The 20,535-nt window shown below is 41.9% G+C and overlaps 1 protein-coding gene across 1 annotated transcript in view; it reads left to right on the top strand.

Annotated features, from left to right (window-relative positions):
- The window catches only part of inpp4b (inositol polyphosphate-4-phosphatase type II B), a 245,706-nt gene that overhangs the window by 125,946 nt on the left and 99,225 nt on the right, over positions 1 to 20,535 (top strand). Inside the window, 1 exon segment of the mRNA XM_083765321.1 lies at positions 16,380 to 16,485. Within this exon segment, the coding sequence (XP_083621447.1) occupies positions 16,380 to 16,485 (106 nt within the window).

Genomic DNA, 20,535 nt, shown 5'->3' with positions numbered 1-20,535 from the left:
AGTGTATACATAGTGTTTCATAGAGGTCAGTGTATACATAGTGTTTCATAGAGGTCAGTGTATGTACATAGTGTTTCATAGAGGTCAGTGTATGTACATAGTGTTTCATAGAGGTCAGTGTATGTACATAGTGTTTCATAGAGGTCAGTGTATACATAGTGTTTCATAGAGGTCAGTGTATACATAGTGTTTCATAGAGGTCAGTGTATGTACATAGTGTTTCATAGAGGTCAGTGTATGTACATAGTGTTTCATAGAGGTCAGTGTATACATAGTGTTTCATAGAGGTCAGTGTATACATAGTGTTTCATAGAGGTCAGTGTATACATAGTGTTTCATAGAGGTCAGTGTATGTACATAGTGTTTCATAGAGGTCAGTGTATGTACATAGTGTTTCATAGAGGTCAGTGTATACATAGTGTTTCATAGAGGTCAGTGTATACATAGTGTTTCATAGAGGTCAGTGTATACATAGTGTTTCATGGAGGTCAGTGTATACATAGTGTTTCATGGAGGTCAGTGTATGTACATAGTGTTTCATAGAGGTCAGTGTATGTAGATAGTGTTTCATAGAGGTCAGTGTATGTACATAGTGTTTCATAGAGGTCAGTGTATGTAGATAGTGTTTCATAGAGGTCAGTGTATGTACATAGTGTTTCATGGAGGTCAGTGTATACATAGTGTTTCATAGAGGTCAGTGTATACATAGTGTTTCATAGAGGTCAGTGTATGTACATAGTGTTTCATAGAGGTCAGTGTATACATAGTGTTTCATAGAGGTCAGTGTATGTACATAGTGTTTCATAGAGGTCAGTGTATGTACATAGTGTTTCATAGAGGTCAGTGTATACATAGTGTTTCATAGAGGTCAGTGTATGTACATAGTGTTTCATAGAGGTCAGTGTATGTACATAGTGTTTCATAGAGGTCAGTGTATACATAGTGTTTCATAGAGGTCAGTGTATGTACATAGTGTTTCATAGAGGTCAGTGTATACATAGTGTTTCATAGAGGTCAGTGTATGTACATAGTGTTTCATAGAGGTCAGTGTATGTACATAGTGTTTCATAGAGGTCAGTGTATGTACATAGTGTTTCATAGAGGTCAGTGTATACATAGTGTTTCATAGAGGTCAGTGTATACATAGTGTTTCATAGAGGTCAGTGTATGTACATAGTGTTTCATAGAGGTCAGTGTATACATAGTGTTTCATAGAGGTCAGTGTATACATAGTGTTTCATAGAGGTCAGTGTATACATAGTGTTTCATAGAGGTCAGTGTATACATAGTGTTTCATAGAGGTCAGTGTATACATAGTGTTTCATAGAGGTCAGTGTATGTACATAGTGTTTCATAGAGGTCAGTGTATGTACATAGTGTTTCATAGAGGTCAGTGTATACATAGTGTTTCATAGAGGTCAGTGTATACATAGTGTTTCATAGAGGTCAGTGTATACATAGTGTTTCATGGAGGTCAGTGTATACATAGTGTTTCATAGAGGTCAGTGTATGTACATAGTGTTTCATAGAGGTCAGTGTATGTACATAGTGTTTCATAGAGGTCAGTGTATGTAGATAGTGTTTCATAGAGGTCAGTGTATGTACATAGTGTTTCATGGAGGTCAGTGTATACATAGTGTTTCATAGAGGTCAGTGTATGTACATAGTGTTTCATGGAGGTCAGTGTATACATAGTGTTTCATGGAGGTCAGTGTATGTACATAGTGTTTTATAGAGGTCAGTGTATGTACATAGTGTTTCATGGAGGTCAGTGTATGTACATAGTGTTTTATAGAGGTCAGTGTATGTACATAGTGTTTTATAGAGGTCAGTGTATACATAGTGTTTTATAGAGGTCAGTGTATGTAGATAGTGTTTTATAGAGGTCAGTGTATGTACATAGTGTTTCATGGAGGTCAGTGTATGTACATAGTGTTTTATAGAGGTCAGTGTATGTACATAGTGTTTCATGGAGGTCAGTGTATATACATAGTGATTCATAGAGGTCAGTGTATGTACATAGTGTTTCATGGAGGTCAGTGTATATACATAGTGATTCATAGAGGTCAGTGTATGTACATAGTGTTTCATAGAGGTCAGTGTATACATAGTGTTTCATGGAGGTCAGTGTATACATAGTGTTTCATGGAGGTCAGTGTATGTACATAGTGTTTCATAGAGGTCAGTGTATGTACATAGTGTTTCATAGAGGTCAGTGTATACATAGTGTTTCATGGAGGTCAGTGTATACATAGTGATTCATAGAGGTCAGTGTATACATAGTGATTCATAGAGGTCAGTGTGTGTACATAGTGTTTCATAGAGGTCAGTGTATGTACATAGTGTTTCATAGAGGTCAGTGTATACATAGTGTTTCATAGAGGTCAGTGTATACATAGTGTTTCATAGAGGTCAGTGTATACATAGTGTTTCATAGAGGTCAGTGTATGTACATAGTGTTTCATAGAGGTCAGTGTATACATAGTGTTTCATAGAGGTCAGTGTATACATAGTGTTTCATGGAGGTCAGTGTATACATAGTGTTTCATAGAGGTCAGTGTATGTACATAGTGTTTCATAGAGGTCAGTGTATGTACATAGTGTTTCATGGAGGTCAGTGTGTGTACATAGTGTTTCATAGAGGTCAGTGTATGTACATAGTGTTTCATGGAGGTCAGTGTATGTACATAGTGTTTCATTGAGGTCAGTGTATACATAGTGTTTCATAGAGGTCAGTGTATACATAGTGTTTCATAGAGGTCAGTGTATGTAGATAGTGTTTCATAGAGGTCAGTGTATGTACATAGTGTTTCATGGAGGTCAGTGTATGTACATAGTGTTTCATAGAGGTCAGTGTATGTACATAGTGTTTCATAGAGGTCAGTGTATACATAGTGTTTCATAGAGGTCAGTGTATACATAGTGTTTCATAGAGGTCAGTGTATGTACATAGTGTTTCATAGAGGTCAGTGTATGTAGATAGTGTTTCATAGAGGTCAGTGTATGTAGATAGTGTTTCATAGAGGTCAGTGTATACATAGTGTTTCATAGAGGTCAGTGTATGTACATAGTGTTTCATGGAGGTCAGTGTATGTACATAGTGTTTCATAGAGGTCAGTGTATGTACATAGTGTTTCATAGAGGTCAGTGTATGTACATAGTGTTTCATAGAGGTCAGTGTATACATAGTGTTTCATGGAGGTCAGTGTATGTACATAGTGTTTCATAGAGGTCAGTGTATACATAGTGTTTCATGGAGGTCAGTGTATGTACATAGTGTTTCATAGAGGTCAGTGTATGTACATAGTGTTTCATGGAGGTCAGTGTATGTACATAGTGTTTCATAGAGGTCAGTGTATACATAGTGATTCATAGAGGTCAGTGTATGTACATAGTGTTTCATAGAGGTCAGTGTATGTACATAGTGTTTCATAGAGGTCAGTGTATACATAGTGTTTCATAGAGGTCAGTGTATGTACATAGTGTTTCATAGAGGTCAGTGTATGTACATAGTGTTTCATAGAGGTCAGTGTATACATAGTGTTTCATGGAGGTCAGTGTATACATAGTGTTTCATAGAGGTCAGTGTATACATAGTGTTTCATAGAGGTCAGTGTATACATAGTGTTTCATGGAGGTCAGTGTATGTACATAGTGTTTCATAGAGGTCAGTGTATGTACATAGTGTTTCATGGAGGTCAGTGTATGTACATAGTGTTTCATAGAGGTCAGTGTATACATAGTGATTCATAGAGGTCAGTGTATGTACATAGTGTTTCATAGAGGTCAGTGTATGTACATAGTGTTTCATAGAGGTCAGTGTATACATAGTGTTTCATAGAGGTCAGTGTATGTACATAGTGTTTCATGGAGGTCAGTGTATGTACATAGTGTTTCATAGAGGTCAGTGTATACATAGTGTTTCATGGAGGTCAGTGTATGTACATAGTGTTTCATAGAGGTCAGTGTATACATAGTGTTTCATAGAGGTCAGTGTATGTACATAGTGTTTCATAGAGGTCAGTGTATACATAGTGTTTCATAGAGGTCAGTGTATGTAGATAGTGTTTCATGGAGGTCAGTGTATACATAGTGTTTCATAGAGGTCAGTGTATGTACATAGTGTTTCATAGAGGTCAGTGTATGTACATAGTGTTTCATGGAGGTCAGTGTATACATAGTGTTTCATGGAGGTCAGTGTATGTAGATAGTGTTTTATAGAGGTCAGTGTATGTACATAGTGTTTCATGGAGGTCAGTGTATGTACATAGTGTTTTATAGAGGTCAGTGTATGTACATAGTGTTTCATGGAGGTCAGTGTATACATAGTGTTTCATAGAGGTCAGTGTATGTACATAGTGTTTCATGGAGGTCAGTGTATACATAGTGTTTCATGGAGGTCAGTGTATACATAGTGTTTCATAGAGGTCAGTGTATACATAGTGTTTCATAGAGGTCAGTGTATGTACATAGTGTTTCATAGAGGTCAGTGTATGTACATAGTGTTTCATAGAGGTCAGTGTATGTACATAGTGTTTCATAGAGGTCAGTGTATACATAGTGTTTCATAGAGGTCAGTGTATACATAGTGTTTCATAGAGGTCAGTGTATGTACATAGTGTTTCATAGAGGTCAGTGTATGTACATAGTGTTTCATAGAGGTCAGTGTATACATAGTGTTTCATAGAGGTCAGTGTATACATAGTGTTTCATAGAGGTCAGTGTATACATAGTGTTTCATAGAGGTCAGTGTATGTACATAGTGTTTCATAGAGGTCAGTGTATGTACATAGTGTTTCATAGAGGTCAGTGTATACATAGTGTTTCATAGAGGTCAGTGTATACATAGTGTTTCATAGAGGTCAGTGTATACATAGTGTTTCATGGAGGTCAGTGTATACATAGTGTTTCATGGAGGTCAGTGTATGTACATAGTGTTTCATAGAGGTCAGTGTATGTAGATAGTGTTTCATAGAGGTCAGTGTATGTACATAGTGTTTCATAGAGGTCAGTGTATGTAGATAGTGTTTCATAGAGGTCAGTGTATGTACATAGTGTTTCATGGAGGTCAGTGTATACATAGTGTTTCATAGAGGTCAGTGTATACATAGTGTTTCATAGAGGTCAGTGTATGTACATAGTGTTTCATAGAGGTCAGTGTATACATAGTGTTTCATAGAGGTCAGTGTATGTACATAGTGTTTCATAGAGGTCAGTGTATGTACATAGTGTTTCATAGAGGTCAGTGTATACATAGTGTTTCATAGAGGTCAGTGTATGTACATAGTGTTTCATAGAGGTCAGTGTATGTACATAGTGTTTCATAGAGGTCAGTGTATACATAGTGTTTCATAGAGGTCAGTGTATGTACATAGTGTTTCATAGAGGTCAGTGTATACATAGTGTTTCATAGAGGTCAGTGTATGTACATAGTGTTTCATAGAGGTCAGTGTATGTACATAGTGTTTCATAGAGGTCAGTGTATACATAGTGTTTCATAGAGGTCAGTGTATACATAGTGTTTCATAGAGGTCAGTGTATGTACATAGTGTTTCATAGAGGTCAGTGTATACATAGTGTTTCATAGAGGTCAGTGTATACATAGTGTTTCATAGAGGTCAGTGTATACATAGTGTTTCATAGAGGTCAGTGTATACATAGTGTTTCATAGAGGTCAGTGTATACATAGTGTTTCATAGAGGTCAGTGTATGTACATAGTGTTTCATAGAGGTCAGTGTATGTACATAGTGTTTCATAGAGGTCAGTGTATACATAGTGTTTCATAGAGGTCAGTGTATACATAGTGTTTCATAGAGGTCAGTGTATGTACATAGTGTTTCATAGAGGTCAGTGTATGTACATAGTGTTTCATAGAGGTCAGTGTATGTAGATAGTGTTTCATAGAGGTCAGTGTATGTACATAGTGTTTCATGGAGGTCAGTGTATACATAGTGTTTCATAGAGGTCAGTGTATACATAGTGTTTCATAGAGGTCAGTGTATGTACATAGTGTTTCATAGAGGTCAGTGTATGTACATAGTGTTTCATAGAGGTCAGTGTATACATAGTGTTTCATAGAGGTCAGTGTATGTACATAGTGTTTCATAGAGGTCAGTGTATACATAGTGTTTCATAGAGGTCAGTGTATACATAGTGTTTCATAGAGGTCAGTATACATAGTGTTTCATAGAGGTCAGTGTATGTACATAGTGTTTCATGGAGGTCAGTGTATGTACATAGTGTTTTATGATGCCCTCTCTGGCCTTCCCTGTTGTTTTCCTCCCACACTCAATTACTTGTTATCGATCCACACTCAGCTCGCTTGCTTACTGCCACAGTGCCATGCCCTTAGCCATGATGACACATGCCTGTGGCACGCACGCACGCACACACACACACACACACACACACACACACACACACACACACACACACACACACGTGAATCCAATCCATCCCATTGCCACCTAATTCAATCTGGTCTCTAAATACATTGGATAGACAGCAGATAAGCATTCTTGCAGTATGGTATATGGGAGGGGAATATTATTCTGGTCCCTGCAGGGAGAGGGGAGATATCTCTCCATCACCCGGCTGATGGCTGCTTAGAGTGTATACCAAGGTGTCTTAATACTGGCTGATGGCTGATGGCTGCTTAGAGTGTATACCAAGGTGTCTTAATAATGGCTGATGGCTGCTTAGAGTGTATACCGAGGTGTCTTAATACTGGCTGATGGCTGCTTAGAGTGTATACCGAGGTGTCTTAATAATGGCTGATGGCTGCTTAGAGTGTATACCGAGGTGTCTTAATACTGGCTGATGGCTGCTTAGAGTGTATACCGAGGTGTCTTAATACTGGCTGATGGCTGCTTAGAGGGTATACCGAGGTGTCTTAATAATGGCTGATGGCTGCTTAGAGTGTATACAGAGGTGTCTTAATACTGGCTGATGGCTGCTTAGAGTGTATACCGAGGTGTCTTAATAATGGCTGATGGCTGCTTAGAGTGTATACCGAGGTGTCTTAATAATGGCTGATGGCTGCTTAGAGGGTATACCGAGGTGTCTTAATACTGGCTTATGGCTGATGGCTGCTTAGAGGGTATACCGAGGTGTCTTAATACTGGCTGATGGCTGCTTAGAGGGTATACCGAGGTGTCTTAATACTGGCTGATGGCTGCTTAGAGTGTATACCGAGGTGTCTTAATACTGGCTGATGGCTGCTTAGAGGGTATACCGAGGTGTCTTAATACTGGCTGATGGCTGCTTAGAGGGTATACCGAGGTGTCTTAATACTGGCTGATGGCTGCTTAGAGTGTATACCGAGGTGTCTTAATACTGGCTTATGGCTGATGGCTGCTTAGAGTGTATACCGAGGTGTCTTAATACTGGCTGATTGCTGATGGCTGCTTAGAGTGTATACCGAGGTGTCTTAATACTGGCTGATGGCTGCTTAGATGGTATACCTAAGTGTCTTAATACAAAACGGAAGTGCAGGGGTACAGTCTTGAACAGTTTCAGTTCCTTTGTATTTAAAAATTGTGTAAGGCAATAGTCTACCTTGATATACCACTGTATGTGGGTGCTCCCCAGCAGTTTTTGTGTGCATGTTGTACCAATCAATTTATAGTTTGATAGCCAATGAGTTACTGACCTTTTGCAACTCACCCTGACAGAGTATTCGTATCTGACTTTCAATCTTCCTCGAATTACTTGGCAAACGAGGTCTGCTGTGTAAAGTGATGAATTACAGTGATGGCTATAGTGACGTACCATCTTGATGGCCCATGACTCCCCTGATGTTTGTCCTTTGACACAGCATTTGAGAGAACAAGTGGGCCAAGTGGGCCAGAGAGACTCAAATAATAATAATAATAATAATTGTAATGCCGCTATGCCTGTTCAAAGTTAGCATTTTCAATTGACTGCTATAGCGCCACCCTTGGCCAATGGTCGTGGGCTTTGAGTCTTCACTTGGCATAGCCTTCTACCATATTGCCAAGTTTCGCGAAAACCGACTGCACGGTTCAGCCAGAACTGCTATTTCTTTACCTGAAGAATATGGAGAAGAAAATAACAGACAAATACAATGAATGAGAGACCAATAAGTCCCTTCGTGCTTTAATAATGAATAAATAAATATGATTGTGAGATAATCATGACATCAATACATTTGTTCAGGTACAAAATGTATGTTTTGCTTTCCTCTGTAAGACAGTGGCCAGCGCAGTGTTCAGAGAAGACTGCACTTAACAGATGACCATTAATCATTTATCTAGAGATGTCTACAGCAAGATTGCATGGTGCAAAAGAGGAAAACATTGAGATTTGGTCTGGTATTGCAGATTTGGTTAAGGGCATGGTTTAATCATTATTATTATCATTATTTATACATTTTTTGTTTCCATTGCACAGTAGTAGGAGTAATGACATTTTGTGGCATCTTTGGTCTCGGGGGGGGGGGGGGGGGAGGGGTGGGTGGGATTGTTTGTTTTTGTGTTCCTTGCTTTTGCTGTTATGTGTTGTTTTATATGTGTTTTGTTTTCTTTAAGTCATTCATGTTGTTAACGTGTCTTATTGTGATTTTTGTCTTAAAATAAAAAACATTTGATAACAAAAAACAGATGACCATTCAAGTGTAAATATCACATTACACTGCTTCCTCTGTGAAATGATTAATCATTTTTGGGAGATCGAAAATTCGCTAACCAAGCTAAAAAAATCAGACACAGTTTCAATACAACACATGCAGTAGATTTTCATTCTCCCATTGAGTGTATGTATGTAAGCTACTGTACTCGTTGGCATGAATTTGACATTATGACTAAATTTTTCAGTCTTTGTTTTCTCTTGAAAATGCGTAGTGGGGGAAATGCTGGATGAAGTCCAGGCGTGTGTGTGTGTGTGTGTGTGTGTGTGTGGTGTGTGTGTGTGTGTGTGTGTGTGTGTGTGTGTGTGTGTGTGTGTGTGTGTGTGTGTGTGTGTGTGTGTGTGTGTGTGTTTGTATAGTAACGGCTCTAGAGGTTTCCTTGACAACTCCATCTGGCTCTTTAAAAAATGCCCTGCAGTGTTGTCAAATTGATTTTAATCAAAAAACACAATTATTTGCTGAGTCACATAATGAATTCATTCATTCCCAGTCAGCACCACGTAGGAACCGTCCGCTCGGAAGCTCTCAAAAGCTGGTTACTCCCCCATCGTTGTGACCTCCTCGCTGGAACATCTGTCCTCGGCGGGCATTAACTGACTGGCACTATATTTAGCCCAGTCGTCCAGCTTTATATAGGTCAAGAATTCCAGCTTCATTCTCCACGGCTACGGGCTACGCTTGTGGGCTTTAGCGCCGTTCACTCAACTCACTTTGGTGGGCTGTACTGGTAGCTTCTTGGCAATTATGTTTGTCAAACCACTCCTATTTGTAGGGAGCTGGATAAACTCATTCTGCTATGTAGATGATATTCAAGGGTCTTACAATGAGAGCATCCATAGTAGCCTACTGTACTGTACAGTAGAGTATGTGCTCCCATTCCTAGTGCATCAACATTCCAAGCAACCAGCACAGAGTACAGGACTAGGGCCACAGAGCCCAATGATCGTGTAATTCTCAGGCGCTTTTCTACGCTTTTCTACTTTCTTCATGAAAGATTATTTTGTCAGGTGCCAGAGTTAATTGGCAATGCATCATACAATCTGACCATAAACATACATCATATAATGCAGTCTGCCACTAGCCTGGATCCAGACCAAAGACCCCGCCCACTCTCTTGGTGGACTACAGTCTGATAATCAGGCTAGTCTGCCACAGCATGTAGGCATAACTTTGGTCAATAACTTGTAAGAAGGCTGATATGTAATCGTCTTAAGAATGTGATGCGAGAAGAAACGCAAGTAGGAACAGCTAGTAAGTGAGGTAGCCTATTATGTTTATTTACTTTTGAGTGGTGATAGCCACTCCTATAGACAGCTATGTGTCCCTACTGTATGTATGTGTGTCCCTGTATGTACGTACATACAGTGTATGTACGTACGTGTCCGTCCGAGTACTGAAATAGCGTTTGTTGACCACAAAGTGTCACTGTTGCGCAGTCTAACAAACACACACGCACGCACGCACACACACACACACACACACACACACACACACGCACACACACGCACACAGAGGCCATGGAGGAGGGTTTGTACAGTACAGTACAGTACAGTACAGTACAGTACAGTACAGTACAGTACAGTACAGTACAGTACAGTACAGTACAGTACAGTACAGTACAGTACAGTACAGTACAGTATATATATATATATACTGTATATATGTTAAAAAAAAGAAAATTAACAGTAAAACGGCATCAAAAAGAAAATAGTTCTTGGCCATGCCTCACTCTGTTTTTGTAGCTTCCTCCCAACCTGCCTTAAGGGCTTAAAGCCATGGTTCTTTGCTAGGCATCTGAAAGCCAGAGAAATAAAGATGCTTTGTCCAAGTGTCATTGATGAACTTTCCTCACAAACTAATTTTTTATGAGAGTCTGAAAAAATGCAGTACTATTAACAGTTTGACTGCGGTGATTAAACAATTGTGTTCCAGATCTCCCTGCCTAGTTTTCACTAATTTGACCGTTGCTTGTCATGAAAATCCGCTTTAAAATCGTGTAATCGCTTGTCGTAGTGTTGAAAAAATGTCCAAAGTGGCGATCACAACAACAAGGAGGAACGTGCAATGTATTGCAATGGCGGCGGTGCCATGCAGCACGCATGGCACCGCCGCCATTGCAATACATTGGGCCTCAATTTCCCAACCCTTTGCATGCCAGTGCGAATGAAAACATAACTCGTGTAACTCGTTATTGGGAGGGAAGCTATTCTACAGTCAATTAACTTGTTTAAGTCGTGTTAGGGAGGAAAAGTGTTTTAACAGTTTCAAGAGCTGACACATAAATGACCAAGCATAGACCCTTTCTTTGGTGCGAAGTTTGTGGGCGGTCGAGTCTGAAATGGTAGTATAAGAAACCAGAGTTAAGGTATTATTAACCGGGCAGGCTGATAATGACCATCTGGAAGAGTGCCCACACTCTTGACATTCTTAAGGCTGAGACTATTCTCTGCCTAAACCCTAGGTACAATTTGGAAACATATTGGACGCAGGATTTGTCTGTTTAAAGCAGACTTTTTTGTATTGGATTATGGGGGGCTGCTTAAATTGAAGTGAATCAGGGCCTCACCACTTATTGCTGTGCCAATGGGAACAGCTGCAGATTGTCACTATGACTCAGGACTTAATTGATTGGCAGAAATCATATATCTGGACAGCCAGTTACAGTTAAAGGCCTATTTATTTAGTGATTGAGAGGGTTTTTTCTCTCTCGTCTTTTCTTTACCTGCTTGATTGAGTTTTGGTAATTATCCCTGTCGCAAATTTGATTAAGGTAGGGCTTAAAGTGGCCACGTATAGGAGTATTGCAATTTGCAAGGCAGATGTCCCTGTACCAATGGGCAGAATTGAAGGAATAGATGGAGTTTGACACCGGTGGTACATAAAATCATACCTCTCATGAATGCTCATCATAAAGCTTGGTTTGCCAAGTAAAAAAATATTATCTTGGTTGTGTAGTAATTCTATGGCAGAGATTTACTATGCCAGCAAAAATATTGGCACAAGGTGGCACAATAGATTATAAAGGCTGAAACTTCAAATCACAGTCTTGCATGCTTGCAGTCATTTCACAATATAAGAAATAAACATTATTTTCATGTTTGCACTGTAATCTTTGTAAATTATATAATTGTAACTATCTCCACCAGGCCAAAGGGACAGAGATTGTTTTCACGTCCGTCTGTCTGACAGACGTTTTGCTATACTCTAGATACAGATAACACACACACAGAAATTGCCATGCACATTGCACAGTATATCTCACAACACAGACAATACTGTATGTACAGTATGCAGTACAGCAGCATCAAGCCATTTTCACTCTGAGAGGGAATTTCATTTTATAGACATACGTTATAGACTCTTGCACTCAACGATCGCCGTACAGCGATGCACATGACTCATATGCATTGTAGCTCACACTGAGACGACGATGGTTTGTTTGTATTAAAATGCCAAGTCATGCCACATCATTCTCCCCCGCGTCAGAAGACATGTTTGTAAACCATAGAAAGGCTGCACTCAATGTGAGCATTGCCCCAAGCAAAGCAAAGCTCTTCCCTGATATCTAATTGTTTTCTGAGCCGTGCCAAATACACCACTAGCGTTTTAAGCACATTATATTTGTCACTTTTGACAAAGCCGCCTGATTAAGTCGCATCATAAAAAAGGGTTGTGGGACCGTTTAGTTAAATTCAAGGAGGGTTGCAGGCTCACGGGCAAAGAGGCACTCTACAGACGGGTTTCCATGCCAACTCTGACAGGCGGGGAGAGCCGGGTGACGGCGGAAAGAGATATGGAGGAAGTGGGGTGTGTGTGAGAGAGGAGTGCGTGAGAGATATGGGAAGGAAGTAGGGAGGGTGGGCAGCTGGCATGAGAGAGAGAGAAAGAGAGAGAGAGAGAGCATGACAGTGCTCAGCGAGATATAATAGAGATGATTAGTTGAAAAGCGACAGAAGGACAGAGAAATGAGAGAGGAGAAATAGTAGGCCTAGAAGACTGCAGATAATAAAAGAGAGTAAAAGAGAGGAGGAACCAAAGATAGCTGAAACAGAAGACAGAACCGAAGTTGAAGAATGGTGACATTAAGGGTGAAAATGGTGATGAGGAAAAAAGGGCAGAGTTGAGTGAAAGGAAGACGAAGAGAACAAGGACGGGGTTGCAAAGGAGCAGAAACGGCAGATAATGGGGCAGTTGGGCCTCTTCTTTTTTCTCACCATCTGCATTAATCAGAGCCTCTCAGAGTTCATTTGCGGTCAATCGCTGGCCATGGTGACAGATTGCAGCTCGCATGGCAGAGCAGGACATTTGCCATGGGAAGTTAACTTCTCTGCCTATGCATGACGTGATGTGAGATGACATTTTATTGAAACACATATCACAAACCTGCCTGCAGCTAGCGTGTTAATTGTCCACACCGCGTGCGGGCAGAGCAGCACTGTAGACAGGAGGTTCTGGTAACGTGTGCCCTTCTGGAGGAGAACTCTTACCCGAAGACTTGAACCGACGCCAAGCTGATGCTACAACACCTGTTAGCAAAATCTCTCTCTCTCTCTCTCCCCAGTCTCTTTCTCATTCCATCTCTCAAAGGACATAAATCAATTAGCTTAAGGAGATTTTCTGCCAGACCCTCCCTCTGTTTGCTCAAGTGGAGAGTTTCATTATCGGATGGAAGCCGGAGCAATCTTAAGAGTAGTGCATATGACAGTAGCCACTGTCACATAGGCTACACCCAGAGGTTTCACCATGTGAGGGCTTAAAGCCGCCAAATGAGACGCATGTTAATCTCCTTTCCCTGTACTATATGAGAGGTGCAGCAGAGACCCTGATGTCGACACTCGCTGTTTGCTCAATGTCAGGGTGACTTTCTCTCACCGTGCTGCTGAGACAGAGAGAGAGAGAGAGAGAGAGAAGGAGAGGGAGAGGGACACGGGCAAGGTAAGGGAGGGCAAGAAGGAATGAAGGACAGGACAAAGAGAAAGAAAATAACCGAAATGAAGAGAGAGTGACAGGGATAACATAGGGATGAGGCGTGAGGGGAAAGAGAAAGATGAGGAGAGGCGTGAACAGGTGTCTGGCAGGGGATGTTGATTCAATTGATCAGCCAGCGGATGTCATTTGCTTTACTCTGGGGACCACTGTAAGACATTAGCGTTCCCAGCTCCACTAACTTCAGATCCCCACATCCCACAGCATCCTTCCTCTCCTGGAGCCAACTCTCCAGTCCCTCTCATCTCTCTCTTTCTCCATCCTTCTCATCCCCATGGGGCGTCATCCAGCTTTCTCTTCCTCTCGTACCCGACGAAGACAAATGGGCCTCGAAAGCGTCCTCTTCTCCTCTGTCATCATCTCTACCTTCTCTAGCTCTCCCCGTCCACTCCCAGGGGAGTCATCCTTCTCTTTCTCTTGCCATTGGACTGTTTTTTGACTAATCTCTCTCTCTCTCTCCCTCTTCGTCCCCCCCCCACCCCACCCGCACCCCGTCTTTCTGTCTCTGTCTCTCTCCCTCTCTGGACCGTTGCCTGTGATGTGACATCCCATCATTCCTGGCGGGTGGAGTGGGACAGAGCGAGTGCTATTAGGGATGGGTCTGTCTATAGGGTCTCTCAACGAGAGATAAGACTTTGCTGTCTTGATGTGGTCATTACTCTTATTTTTTTGAAACATACTGTATGTCTTAGTGTCAATACTATAGATCTCCCATCAGCTCCCTGATCATGCCACCATGGCTGGTGAAACTGGAATGGGGGCCTTTGTATGATGCTCTCCCTGTCTGTCAACCTACATGCACTGGATTATTTGATGGACACGTTAAGTAGCCATACATGACGTTCCCTCTCTGAAGGACATATTGCCACTTTCTGACTCTTTGACTGGCTTCACTGAAACTGTTGAGGTTTTTTCTCTTTCCGAATCGTGAAGCCACAGAAAAGAAGCTTACAATATTAGATCAGTTAAATGTCTGTGCGTCATCATGTTTTCCTGTGAAGCACTGCACAGCTCCACAGAGCTTGAACTTGACCTCTCTGCTGGAAGGCATATTTATTGGAAGCAATGAGTGTGTGTATCTGACCCATCACCACAAAATAAGATTATACTGTATTGTGGTGTCTCACTGAGGGACCGCGTGCCAGGTAGTCACCTCCCCGAATAGAGAGAGACACGGGGAGACAGAGTGCAGTGCTCCAGGCTGGGACACATCATAGACAGGCGGTACCTACCGGTCCACCTTCTCAATCAGCGTGATATGGCAACACCTGCGCAGCCTGGCCATGGACAAATACCTCTGTCTCTCCTCAGTTGGTGACAAATACCTCTGTCTCTCCTCAGTCGGTCTCTTTGGGGAAGGATTGTGTTCGGGCGGCAGAAAGCATGAATGGCTGTGTGGTTCTCACCTTATAGGCATGATGAAGCTTTGCCTGTTAAAGGCTAACCAGTACTATGAAAGAGTGATGAAGTGAGATCTTTACATGTTTTCCGGAGGACAGAAGGTTGACTAATACTTAACTGCTACAGAAGATTGTTAAGTTGACTGATAACTATTACTTATCTGCTACAGAAGACCTTTCAGTTGACTGTCTATTACTTACCTGCTACCGAATAATTCTACGTTTATTATTACCTACCTGCTACCGAAGAACTTTATGTTGATGATTACTCACCTGAGCCCCCCTTGGAAACTGGTCCCTGTGTCTTGGTTTGGTTCAGTCGCCACAGTATGCTGAAACAAAATGTTGTTGTGAGTGAGGTCCTTTTTTCTCTGCACCTTTGTATAGATACTGTATGTCTCTGCTTGAGTAATATCTCAAGTCATTCTGATACTAACTTCTGTGATTTGTCAAATTTGATTTGAACCAATTACAGTAGTGTAGGTGGAATGATTAAAATCACAAAATAAAATAATGAAACTAATAAAATTGTGAAAACTGAAGACAGTTTGATTTTATGTGAGGGAAAGGACAATGTCCACTTAGTAATGAGCGGACCTAGACAGAGAGAAAACCCTAGACTTTTAGATAGAGGCTCCTCTCTTTTCTCCATCTTTGTTTTTATCCCCGCTAGCGTCGGTCCTTCTGTCCGTCCATCTGTCTAGCACTTTGGTACTTAACAAGAACATCTCTAAAACTGCCGATTTGATGAAATTCGATGTGCACCTTCATGCTCCCTGGATGATGAATCTCGACCCATTTAGATGATCCAGTATAGCCCTTCCTTCCGTGCCACCCTTAGGACAGACATTTTAATAGTTTTCTGTTTAGAGATAATAAGCTTTTGCTGGTGTTTGCAATGTTAATCCTTCAGTGAATATACAGTACAATACTAGAGGTTTGGACCATTACGCAGTCCTAACACCTACGTTGCACCTCTGTTCCGACTGATATGCCCATATGTGTATGTCATTCCTTTCCCTTTAATGCCCATGTATGGAGATCCCTGGTGTGTCATAGTATTGTCAGCATCTTATCAACATAATTAGGGAAAGATTATAGACTGCCAAGTGTGCGACAACAAACAATAGATGATTAATTTACCTAACTCTTTCCTATATCCTGCTTTCTCTGACTCCTTCTCTACCCCTCATTATTTATATACTGTCCGTTATTCATTTCCTTTCTTCCTTTCTTTCTGACACTGAATCTCCTGTCTGTCACATCACATTGTTTCTCTTTCCTTCCCTTTCAATTAAATGTGATCTCTTCTCTCTTTGCCCCTCCTCCCCACCTCTATCTGCAGGTCTTCGGATGGTGTGTGTGCGTCTGGGACAGTGGTGGTCAGTCGTATGATCATGGGGGAGGTGGAGGATGTGGATCACATTACTACTGACCTGCCAGTCCACAAGGTTAGTGCGTGCAAGCGCCCGCACACACACACACACACACACACACACACACACACACACACACACACACACACACACACACACACACACACACACACACACACACACACACACACATTGTAGATTTAGCATCATTCTAAAACAGCTGCTCAACTTGCATATATGTTTTTGGTTTGGGGTAACCGTTCCACTGCAAGAAAAGGCAACAAATACAATAAAAAGGCATCAGGTAAATAAAAACAGGAGGACAGTGGCGGCACTGACGGGGATAAGGAAAGGTGGACATTAAAATGTGTCCAACCATTTCTCCAAGGTAAGGAGGTTCATTTAAACGGCCTGAGAACAGGTGTGTTTTTTCAGATGTGCAGCTGTAGCAGACTATAAGGCAGAGATAGCCGTTATCAGGCTCACTGCTCTGTAGATGAAGAAGTCATCTAATATTACAATTATACATTTCAGGCACACACACGGTTAAGGAACCCAAAGTCAATAGCTACGTCATGCCTAGCCCGCCGTCCTAACCACTGCACTCACAGTGACGTCAGACTTACCCTCAGCGTCGTTCCAACGCCATCTCCTCATGTCGCGCTGGCCGCCGAGGCCGAGCCTCAACAGCACTCGCGGACCAATGCTCATTGCACTGCCACCAAAATCAGCTCCCTTTCACCCTCACGCCGGCAATGCATTTCTTTACTACATTCACTATCGCCAAAAGCTCCCACACCCACGCACACACTCGAAAACACACACGCCACGGAACACTGTTGCCAGGTCTATGAAAACAAGCCCACAAAAACCGACTTTCTACAGGCTACTTACACACACTACAACTCGCTTACAATACACGGACCATTGGCTCCGCCGCCACCATTGTTACCAGGTCTATGAAAACAAGCCCACAGAAACTGACTTTCTACAGGCTACTTACACACACTAGGGCATTAACATAATAATCGAATAGTCGACTAGCAAAACACTAGTCGACACTGTTAATTGACATCCGATTATTCGCTAATATTATTTTTAATATCTTTTATGTTTTTTTTTGTTTTTAGTTTTTTTGCTTTTCTACAGCAGACATTCAGGCATGCAGCTGTGAGCTCGGTTGTTTTGTTGGTAGTTCGCTAACTTCAGTACTAATCCATTCTTGGCTGATTGTTTTCATATCATATACAAGCCTACTGTACGTGGGTTTTGCCGTCACCCTCACTCGTGTAGGTGCGGTGGGCGGCGGAGCGGCGGTGGCACTATAGCAGCATTCAAGACAGATTTTCTTTGGGAAAAGCATATATATATATATATATATGCCTCATAGGCTCATAAGATCAATGGGGACAACTACAGTGTGTAAATACTTTTACTATTGGTGAGTTTATTACTGTAGTTTGTTCAACAAGTTAGATTGGAGACGTGTCGTCGTCGTCCGGTACAGTAAAGTATAGCAGGAGTTCCTCCTCGCTCTGCCCAATATTATCCAGTTTGGTGACAGTCAAACTACAGTAGCTCTTGCCGTGATTTCATGTTTCTTCATGCTTATCCAACAAAAGTCCAGGCGTGCCGTGTGTGGCATTATTAAAAACAAACAGCTATGCCGCACGATCATAGTTCTAATAGTCGCGAAAGACTCGCGATGGAGTTAAGTAGTTGATCATCTGAGCCTGGCAGCCTGCTAGCTAGCAAACCTAGTATGTAATCATAACCTCCTCCTAGCTTGTAGCTCCTTCTAAAAACCAAAGGAACTGTGGTTGTAATTTGTTGTTGAACATTTAGGGTTGTATGAAAAACATCGCATGGTTCATTCCTCCTCCCCGCTCCAGTCTCCACTCTCCAAACATTGTGAACAACGTAACATGCTATGCTGCTCCGTAGAACGGTCTTGCGCATCAAAAATAGCAGATCTACAAGCTCACAACGTGTCCATCCGTGAGTCATTGTGGACTTGCAACTTTGACTTGAATCAGCTGAGCTAATTTTCGGCCAATCAGAGCGGCATTCAGCGTAATTGACTCCCACTGTAACAATGGAATGCGGAAGTGCTCATTCTATCTCAATGGGATAGTTCCAATGTTTGGAACTATAGCCCATAGGAAGTGTGTCGCCACTCTCTTATATATATTCCACTCGGCCTGCATTGAGTGCATTCACCGGCTCTGTTTTGCTTCACTCGCTGGCTGTTTCAGAACACGATGTTTTAATGCTTGATTGGATGGAATAAATATCATATTTTACCGCCGACTAATCGACTATAAATCGGTTTTGATGGTATTCGAGTCGACTATCAAAGATCACGTTTGGTTAATGCCCTAACACACACTACAACTCGCTTACAATACACGGACCTGGCAACACTGCTTCCCGTCTTTCTTTTGGCTCTGCCGCCACCATGTGCCCCACGAGTTTCTCACAAACACATGCGACTTCCGACAACACTCCCGGAAGTTACACACTACACACACACACACACGCTGCAACAACGGCTGATTAAAACCTCACATAGACATCGCCTGCACATCGCCTGCCCTTCTGTTCTTTCACATTACAAGGTAATCATAACTATGACAACTGGTTCCCTGTATTCTACTGTGACACCTAAAGCGAATAACATTACAATTCGCAACAATAATAAAAATACTACTACTACTACTAGGCCTACTAATAATAATAATAAGACCAGCACGGCTTCACTGAACAAACACTTTATCCAACCCTTTATTTTTCTCTCCGCTGTGTCGGACAGTGAGGGGACGAGCCTCACTACAGTACACATACAATTTACCCTGGGTGTGCGTGTGTCTACGATGTGTAGCCATCCATTACTATTGTGCAGTGCATAATACTGGGATTAAAAACACCAAGTGGAGGCTGTCAAATCCCGCAATTTCCTTCTGCCCATTGCGTGGTACCATAACTAGGACGGGCGGTGAAATTCTAGTATAATAAATACATACAAAAATTTGGCTTATCTATTTGCTAGCTGAGACGCGTTAAAAGAGCACACAACTACCACCAGAGGGTGCTGAAAACACAATTCAACTCTGCATACATGCCTCTTGCCTTTTGTGAAAAGTTAAAAAAGGTTGAAAAGTGGTGAAGTGGTCCTTTAAGCATTTTAGTATAGTATATAAAAAATAAATTGAATGACAGGGTGTGACGGAGGGGCAGGGAAAGAGAGCTGGTTGTGTGACAGAGAGACAGAGAGTCTCTACTCTATACCTACTGTATCTTTAATGCTTATGGGATTAGCCTGACAGTACTCCAAGTGGCCCAATGAGATTCATCAAACTTCCGTAAATCCTCTGGGATTTTGTGTGTGTGTGTGTGTGTGTGTGTGTGTGTGTGTGTGTGTGTGTGTGTGTGTGTGTGTGTGTGTGTGTGTGTGTGTGTGTGTGTGTGTGTGTGTGTGTGTGTGTGTGTGTGTGTGTGTGTGTGTGTGTGTGTGTGTGTGTGTGTGTGCACAGACACACATGAACAGTTAGAAGTCACATTGTTACAATGTGCGTGTGCATGTACGTTTGAATAATACCTCACTGTGTCCGCATATTTATGTTTTATTCGTCACTGTGTGCTAAAGCCTGTGACTGACTCCAACTGTATATTACAAGTAAGACGCGCAAACGCGTGAAGCGAACGCAGCTCGTGTGTGTGTGGTTGTGTGTGTGTGTGTGTGCTACAGCTGCGCCCTGTGTGTGTGTGTGTGTGTGTGTGTGTGTGTGTGTGTGTGTGTGTGCGTGCGTGCGTGCGTGCCACAGCTGCGCCCTCTGGTGGCGGGCCGGTGGTGTAACAGCGTGACACACACACACAGCGTGACACACAGACACTCAGCCCCTGCTGTCATAGTAAGTGGCTCACTGCGTTCGCAATTACTTGTGTCGTACGCTATAGAGGCACATACTGTATAAGACAATAAGCCAATTTGGCACAAACCCTTTGTAGTGCTGCCGTAGGACGTTGTGTCGGATTAGACAGCCTTGATGGCATGTGTGTGTGACTAATGGTGTACCACCGTAGAGACGTGTGTTAAGACTCTTGACCAATGGCACAATTATCCAG

Source organism: Protomyctophum parallelum (assembly GCF_964188405.1).
Source record: "Protomyctophum parallelum genome assembly, chromosome: 5".
NCBI lineage: Eukaryota > Metazoa > Chordata > Actinopteri > Myctophiformes > Myctophidae > Protomyctophum > Protomyctophum parallelum.
The sequence above is the reverse complement of the archived record's forward strand: the minus strand, read 5'-3'. Positions and strand labels throughout refer to the sequence as shown.